This window comes from Lactuca serriola, chromosome 4 (assembly GCF_051521515.1).
Source record: "Lactuca serriola cultivar US96UC23 chromosome 4, Lser_US96UC23_V15, whole genome shotgun sequence".
In the NCBI taxonomy this organism is placed as follows: domain Eukaryota; kingdom Viridiplantae; phylum Streptophyta; class Magnoliopsida; order Asterales; family Asteraceae; genus Lactuca; species Lactuca serriola.
Genome location: NC_136411.1, coordinates 96,787,514 through 96,796,302, shown reverse-complemented (window position 1 = coordinate 96,796,302; position 8,789 = coordinate 96,787,514). Strand labels below are relative to the sequence as shown.

Genomic DNA, 8,789 nt, shown 5'->3' with positions numbered 1-8,789 from the left:
CCTCACCGGGCCTACAACCTATCTGGACCGATCCCAAGCCTTTAACATGACTCGACCGCCTCGTAGGGCCTATAGCCTATCCCGACCGCTCCCGATCCTTCGGCATGACTGGACCGCCTCACATGGACCACAGTATATCTGGACCACTCGTTGGGCCTTCGGCCTAACTAGACCATCTCGTAGGCCTTCAGTCTATCCGGGCCGCCCTGGGTCTATTAGCCTTCAACACACAGCAGGACCGCGTCAACCCACCCACACACACATGTCGACATATATATATATATATATATATATATATATATATATATATATCAATTAAACACATAACCAGGCAATCAGACAAACATGCAGATCTTACAGATCACTAAGCACGACATCATCCTATCTATCAGGATACAGATTTAACAGATCATAACAGCATAGCAACATCCTATCTACCGTGACACCGATCTAACAGATCATAACAACGTAGCAACATCCTATCTACCGGGATACCAATCTAACACATCATAATAACACTCAATCATGAGATAAACCAGTATAGCAATCCAAAAAGGCCGACATTGGTGCCTTCGATCCATAAGCATAGTGAGGAAGACTCACCTCGAATGTAGAAACTCATTGAAGAAATCCATGGCTACTTCCCTGACGGCTTTCGAGCTATCACTACCATCAACACACCTAATTAGCAATTGGACTCCATGCTATAATCCATTATCCATTCTTGTGGTAAAATGACCATTTTACTCCTGACCCAACATGCACCAAAACTGTGGCCCAAAAACCAAAAGATCCATAATGTCCCACTAATGGCCCAATTTTCCAAATTGGGCTCAACCCCATATGGGTCTTATCCTAAGCCCATATTTCCTTAAATCCAAAACAGGTTACCACGAACACTCGTTGGGACAAACTTGGTCATAGACATCAGTCAAAAGTCAAATTCAATGGTCCAGGTTGACCCAACTCGCCGAGTTGTCTTCAACTCGTCGAGTTTCTCCATCAATCTGCACACATCGAGAAAACCCAAGTCAACTCATTAAGTTTACCCACCAAATCGTCGAGTTCCTCTATTCATCCGAAAACATCGAGGAAAACCGATCCAACTTGTCGAGTTTATCCATAAACTCGACGAGTTTGCTCAAAGTCCAACAACTTAATTCATTAAGCACCTAATCCATAAAGGCATGGCCACAAAGCATAGATCCGACTTCCTTGAGCTGGAAAACCACATAAAGTTGCTAACTTTACATGCATGCATGTCTAGATGAAGCTCTTAAGCTTCAAATGAACTTAGCACTCGACTTAATGCATGCATGACATCAATATCCTCCTAAGGTTTGCACCTTTAAGCTCAAGGGTAGCAAAACAAACTCAGATTTGAAGGGATGAACCTTTACACCACCTATCTTATCCATAAACTCAAAAAGGAGGCCAAAATCACAATAAAACCCAAATGAGAAGATCTAAGCTATTAATCACCAAGTTCCAGACTTTTTACCTCAAATGGTTGCAAAAAGTGTGATAGATTCTAGATCCCAAAGCTTCCCACCAAGCTAAACAACTTCAAGCTCTTCCAAACCTTCACCAGACACTAATAACACACAAAAATCCACTCAAAACTGCAAGATTCCCAACAAGAGGCTCACAACTTGATTTAGGGTTTCAGGAGAATAAGGAGGCTGATAAAGAGGATGATAAAGGAAGGTTAAGGCCTTGAAATAGGGTGAAAAACCCTGAAAATTAGTGTTTCCTTCTGAGAGGCCTCCTCAACTCGTCGAGTAGACCCACTAAATCCCATGATTCCTTATCTTCAACTTGCCGAGTTGGCTCCTCTAACTCGCCGAGTTCAATATAAATTTAGCATAATTCCACAATTAACCTTCTAGATTCTGGGTGTTACAATATATATATATATATATATATATATATATATATATATATATATATATATATATATATATATATATATTCATTCCATCACAAACCACAATCACAGTCTATCAGCTCACCACTGCCAGTCGGACCACCAAACCTACCATCGATGTTAGAACCCAAGAAGTTTACGGCGCTGACTTTACCGGAGAAAAAAAATAAGAGCTGAACCATTTGTCTATTTCCTTCTCCTACGATGTTGCCTCTGTATGATCGTCACTGGCGACACTTTAAGGTTTCCAGCGACGTTTAGGTGCTATTTGGTTCGTAGAATGTTGCTAAAGGAATTGGAATTGGAATTGGAAAAGGAATCTGTCAGGAGTTTGAATCCAATTCCATATGCTGTTTGGTTGGCAGGAAATGGAATTGGAATTAATTCCAGATTCTGTTTGGTTCGCAGGAAATGGAATTGGAATTCATGTAAAATAACATAATTACCCTTTTTGCATGTTTTGTTTAAATTTACCTTGTTTTCTAAATTATATGGTAAGATACATTATGAAAATTATAAAAACGGTAAAATTTTGGTGGTGGTGGCAGTAGTGGTGAGGGAAGTGGCGGTGGTAGCGGCGACAGTGGTGGGTGGCGACGACGGTGGTGGTGGCATTGATTATGGTGACGAAAGTGGTGGTGATGGTGGCAGTGGCAGCTGGTCGCGACAGCAACGACGGTGATAGTGATGGTGATGGTGGCAGTGGTAGTGGTGGTCGGTGGTGGCGGTGATGGTGGTAACGACGATGATGGTAGTGGTGGTTGCTTCAGAGGTAGTGGCGGTGGGTGCTGGCAGCGGCGGTGCTGGTGGGTGGTGGTGTCGGCGATGGTGGTGATCATGGCGGTGGTACTGGTGGTCGGTGGCGGCGGCGATGGCAGCGGTAGCGGTGGTGGGTGGTGGTGGCGTCAAAGGTAGTGGCGGTGGGTGGTGGTCCTGGCGGTGGTGGTCATGGCGGTGATGGTGGCGTCGGAGGTAGTGGTGGTAGTGGTGGTGACGATGGTAGTGGTGGTGGCATCGGAGGTAGTAGCGGTGGGTGGTGGCAACAGCGGTGATGGTGGGTGGTGGTGGCGGCGACGGTGGTGATCATGGCGGTGGTAGTGGTTGTGGCAGCAGCGGTGGTGGTGGTGGCGGTGGTGGTGGTCAATGATAGTGATGGTGGTGGTGGTGGTAGTAGTTGTGGGTTTTTTGATAAGTATAAAGGGTATTTTTGTAATCTGTCACTTTCCTTGATGAGAAGGAATGTTTTCCATCCAACTTTGGAAGGAATTCACTTTCCACCATATGGTGGAAAGTTTATTTCATTTAGGAATCCTTTTCCCTCCTCTAAGTCCAACCAAACGCATGAATTCGAGGAAATTGGAATCCTTTTCTCTCGAATTCCATTCCTTTTCTGCCAACCAAACGCACCCTTAAGGTTTTTCAGAACGTCTATCTCTAACTTCGACGACACAAAGGTTTGAGCGGCGTCGTCGAGGTTGCTCGGATTTGTAACTCAAGAACCGATGCGTCGTTGCTAGAGTTTGCAGATGCGACAAGGACATCACTTCATCTCTCTCCATTCTTGCTTAACCCCTTCACCACGAACAGATCGTCAGACCTCCCTTCTTGTCTAGTCATTGGACTTCCCTTTCACAGATCAGAGGCATCAAAACTCCCAAGGGTTCCACCATCAAGGGCGACGATGATAGAAGGCAGAAGAACGATTAGGGTTTTGTAGGCGATGACGATGATATGAGGTAGAAGATTGATTTACGTTTGTGAAGGTTTCAAGTGAGAACGGAGCAGAGTTTGTAGCTCCGATCTTCGATCTACGTTTCTGTCTTTCTTGGTCTCCCACTAGTCTCTTCATCTCCCTTATACCGGCTTCAAGTGGTAGTGGTTGTTCTACCGGCAGCAGCTCCACCCTTCAAGTTTTTTGAAACCCTTGCTGGTTCAAGTGTGCTCTTGTATATATCAAATTTCTTGTCTTTTGTATCAAATCTTAAACATATGTATGTGTTTGGTGTTAGAAAATCTTTGGGTTTTGTATGGGTTATTCTTTGTTACGATTTTGATTTTTTAGTGTGTGTTAAGATTTCATATTTGTCTGTGGTTCATGTATGCTAAATTTTAGATTTCTTGTGTTTTTTTATGTTAGAAAATCTAGAGAAAGAGTGTGGGCTCATCAGGATATATATATATATATATATATATATATATATATATATATATATATATATATATATATATATATGGTGGCGGTGGTTTTCGGCATGCGGAAGTGGTCGTTGTTCATATTTTTTCGGTAGGTGATAGGAGAGAGAGGTGTTGACCAGTGGTGGTGGTGTTTACCGAAAAATCAAGGGTGTTGTTAGGGGTTGACCGGTGGAGGGGTGAGAGAGAGATGTATTTTTTATTTTTCTTTTAATTCTAAAGTATTTAAGTAAATAAATAAACTCAAAAAGCAAATACCAAAGGCAAAAATGTCATTACAAAAAAATAAAAACACAATAGAAAATGAAAACTTTGAGACCGTGTTAATCTAAATATTTTTGGGATAAAGTGATAATTTCCATCTTAACCGTAGGACCATTCTTACAATTTTGTCTAAAATTTATATTGTTTTACAAATAAATATATTGAAAGCCCAATAAAAAAAAAAAAAAAGGCAAATGTAATTCTTATGATTCCATGCTTCACTATATATAGAGAAATTGATGTTGATTTCTTGTACTCAATAGGCAATGTGGGATAAATATTTTAGCTAGGAAATGGGAAAAAGTTCCCACACCGCTTGAAGTTGGCAAAAGAAGACTGAATAGACTAATTAAAAAAACGGAAGCGAGCATACGTCAATCCAATGAACCAACGAAGGCACTTATCTTCTCTTAGACTCTAATTTTAAAAATTTAACTTGCTAAATATCATATAAATCGATCTTTTTACAATTTTGTTGGGGTCATGTGCCCCCACTCTCATTGGAGGAAACCCCCCTTAATCAACAACTTAACAACTTAATAAGCATGCGTGGCATCAATCAGAAACAAGCAAATCGATTGTGGTCTGATTGGTTTTAGGAGTTGGATTGAAACAAGCAAATCGATGGTGGTCCAATTGGTTTTAGGAGTTGGATTGATCTTCATAGTTATGTGAGAAGCGAAACAAGCAAATCGATTGTGGTTCGATTGGTTTTAGGAGTTGGGATTGATCTTCATGGTTATGTGAGAAGCAATTATACGATTGAGGCGGTGAATTGAGATGCAGAAGAAAGAAAGGGAAGAAGGCACGTATCATGGTAGTGTCAGAAGCCGATGAAAATGCTGACCGAAGCCTCGGCTCCATGCAAGCCAATATCAACCAAAAATGCCAAACCAGAAAATCACCGCGCCAACTTTAAATTTGTTGTATGTATAATAATAGGAACTATCAAAAGCCCATTGCTAAAAGGGCCCATTCAGCAGCATGGCATTGGACTATTGGAAGGTCAATATTGTATTTGACAATCTCTACAGTGTTTTTGATGGTTTTCCATATTAATATCGATGATTTTCCAAACTAATACATGAAAGAAATATTTGATTTTTTTAAACAAAGAGAATGACTTTTTTGGCAAATACTTGTTGAAAAAATATATATCAAGACTTATTTACATAATACTGAAAATTAGTAGCAAGTGTAAACAATTGTCTAGACTCTTTGTCATCATACATTGATTTTTGAATTAAACAGAAAAATGCTCAAAACTCCAATATATCAGCTTTATGTTTAGAAACATTTTCAATCTCAAAAAGGATTTTATCCAAATAAAAAATACAAGGGTGTTTTTCTTTTATTCTGAAAAAGGTTTTTGTTTAAAAAAAATCATAAAATATAAAGAATTTTATACAATTTAACAGCAACATGTGAGTGTCTTATTTAGCAACAAAAATAGTTTGTTGCCAACATTAACAACTAAATAATATAGTTGTTTACTATATCTGTCAATTAATCTCGCAACAAATCAATCTCATCATATTCATAGGAGGCATTTTACCAAATCATTGGTGTACACACAATTCAACATAACCCGCAATATTAACTTCTAAATAAAAAGGTAAACTCATAATGAAAACACTTCCTATGAGTTGCACACAAGTGCCATACATCGTGTTGCTATAAGAAGAGTATTAAAATTCAACAATAATAAAAATACAAGAACTAAAAATAGCTCTTAATTACTTAGCAAATCTTCCTTTTTCTTATGTTGCCATTTGTTCAGTCGGTTTCTTGATTGCTCCACCTAACAATTTCATAAACACATCATACTATTATTTACTATAAACAAAGAAATAAACAAAATATATGATTTTTTTTTGAAGATTTACCTCTTTGTTCCAATCTGTTCGAAAAGTAACCCATAGTAAAATAAGTGTTTGCATCGTCATACCCGCAATCATACCCGACCATATTCCCTACATACATTTTATATGCAATATACATTAAAGTTGTAAAATATTATATAAAGTCATTAGATATATGATATACATATTATACATAAAGTGTATGACTAATTTGATTTGAACTTAATTGTTGTACCTTAGCACCCAACTCAAAATAGAAGGCCAACAAACAACCAAATGGAACTCCAACCACATAATAGCATCCAACATTCACATATGCAACAAATGCTTGCCATCCACATCCAACAGCAACACCTACATAATTCCATTTCCATTTTCATTTGTCATTCACTACTATAAAAGTAAGTCATTTTTTAGTTAGAAATAACATAAATTAGCTATTTCACTCTATATTTATTACACGTGATGAAATTTTTTATGATTAAACTGATCAGTCTCGGTCTCAGCTCAACTCTCAGTAGTAACAGTTATATATTACCTGAAAGGACGGGTTGAATGCCGTTGAGAAGGATAGAAAGTGCAAGAAGAGGGGTAAGATCAGAAACAGCATTTGCGACAGTTTCTCCATCGGTAAAAGCATAACTTATGACGTCACGTAAAGCTAAGACAATGATAGCGAATATCACAGCGATAATAAATGAGACGAGGGTCACCACCATAACAGAAAATTTTGCTGATTTAGGATGTCCTCCACCTAACTCGTTGCTAACTCTCACACTGTCATATATACCAACGATATTTTAGTCACTAAAAACGTAAATATATTTAAAAAACGTTCATCATTAACTTTTTTTATAAATTAACACTATGTATTTAGAAAAAGTAGCAATTTGGCACAACATTTCATACCTTGCAGCGGCATTAAACCCGATTGAAATCATCAAAACCCAACTCAGTATAGTTTGACACACAGCCAACGAATCCAACGCTATTTCCGGATTAGGAAGCAAACCAGCGATCAAAACCAGTATCTGATAATACCACGCTTCCAGACACAACATCACCGCCGAAGCTGCTGACAACTTAAAAAACGGCCAAAGTCCGGAGAAAGCCTGCGCACTGAACCCAGTCCACGTCTCTTTAGTCCGCTGACTCGTCACAATATACACAAACTGCGCCACCACAATCACCCACCACGTAAAACTCAAGATCAGGGAGGCGCCGAGTAACCCCCAACCCCATATGTACAATGCGACATAGGTGAAGAGAACGTGAACAACCAGCATGACGGCGGCGATGTAGGCGCTAGGGTTGACGATGCTTTGTGCTTGAAGGAATTTTTGGATTGGGAAGTTGCAGGCGTAGGCGAAGATTTGAGGGATGAGTCCCATGATGAAGATGGAGGCTGCGCCGGCGATTTGTTTGGATTGGCCGATTAAGATGAGGAGTGGTTTGGAGAAAATGTAGATGAACGTAAGAGGAATGCCTGTGAGAACTAAAAGGATGGTGGATCTTTGAAGGTAAATCCCAAGCATCGGGTATTCGCCGGCTCCAAATGCTTGTCCGCAGAGTGTCTCCACTGCGCTCCCCATTCCAAGCTACAAAACAAAAAACCAGTACACGATCAGAAAGAATTTCGAATTAATTAATGATCATATAATGAAGAAAACGTGAAGATAGCAGCATACCATGACACCGAAGACAAAGAGCTGGACGCCATTGTTGCCGAGGGACGCCGCCGCTAGTTGAAGGTTACCAAGGTGGCCGCAAAAGATTTGGGTGGACATCGACGTCACGTTGTTAAGCAAGTACATTATGATCGCCGGAGCTGCTAGCTTGGTCAAGCTATAAAGTTCCAACGACGTCGCCTTCTTGTATCGCTGGAAGGTGGTTAAACTTGTGTCCGATAGTGTCTCCTCCAGCTCAGGGCTCGTCTCTTCCCCCTCCGGCGGCGGAACGATTAAGATGGGTTCTGTCAGATCACCATCTTGGGTTGAGCTTGTATCCATCGGTCAAGACTTAAGAGTAAGACTCCTAACTTCTCTAAAATCTGGTGACACTGTAATGAAAGAATCTGGTGAATTATTCAATTATACACTATTATATAGTATTCAAATTTATATAAAAGAGGAAGTTTATTATAGTAAGCTACAAAAACTGATAAACAGCAACTAAACGTTTTTAGCAATTTGTATTATATTAATTAAAATTAAAATAACAATACTTTTATGAAATTTTAAAGAAATGTCCAAAAAAATATTTTGGTTTTAAAATACTATCAAATGCTTCGGAATAGGGCACACGAGTAGATGAAAACAGGTCAAAACCATTTTTATGGTCCGATCGTATATAGATGGGTCCCGTATCTCTGAAATGTCATTCCGAAAAAGAAAGGAACTCGATGTTTGAAGATTTTCTTTGAAGAAAATCATGGATTTCACGAACCAAGATAGTATTATCTATATAAATTTTATGTCTGTGTGTGTAAAGTTGTTCGGAATGTGGAACATATGTTCTTATTAGCCTTGAATTTCAAAATTTTC

The 8,789-nt window shown here is 39.3% G+C and overlaps 1 protein-coding gene across 1 annotated transcript; it reads right to left on the bottom strand.

The window, feature by feature from the left end:
• Positions 1-5,890: 5,890 nt before the first annotated feature.
• On the bottom strand, positions 5,891-8,328 carry LOC145102153 (protein DETOXIFICATION 40-like). The gene is made up of 6 exons (XM_079039521.1): positions 7,935-8,328; positions 7,156-7,844; positions 6,785-7,023; positions 6,482-6,600; positions 6,271-6,357; positions 5,891-6,185 (listed from the first exon to the last, which is right to left on the bottom strand). The coding sequence occupies exons 1-6, from the start codon at positions 8,253-8,255 to the stop codon at positions 6,117-6,119; spliced, it is 1,524 nt and encodes a 507-aa protein (XP_078895647.1). The 5' UTR covers positions 8,256-8,328; the 3' UTR covers positions 5,891-6,116.
• Between the last annotated feature and the right edge of the window lie 461 nt (positions 8,329-8,789).

What these genes read in the sequence shown, in the direction of transcription:
- LOC145102153 (XM_079039521.1), bottom strand. Translation starts at nt 8,255, where the DNA reads ATGGATACAAGCTCAACCCAAGATGGTGATCTGACAGAACCCATCTTA. An exon ending in GGGTTTAATGCCGCTGCAAG is followed by an intron (nt 7,024 to 7,155) that starts GTATGAAATGTT and finishes TATATATGACAG; the next exon opens with TGTGAGAGTTAGCAACGAGT. An exon ending in GAACAGATTGGAACAAAGAG is followed by an intron (nt 6,186 to 6,270) that starts GTAAATCTTCAA and finishes TGAAATTGTTAG; the next exon opens with GTGGAGCAATCAAGAAACCG.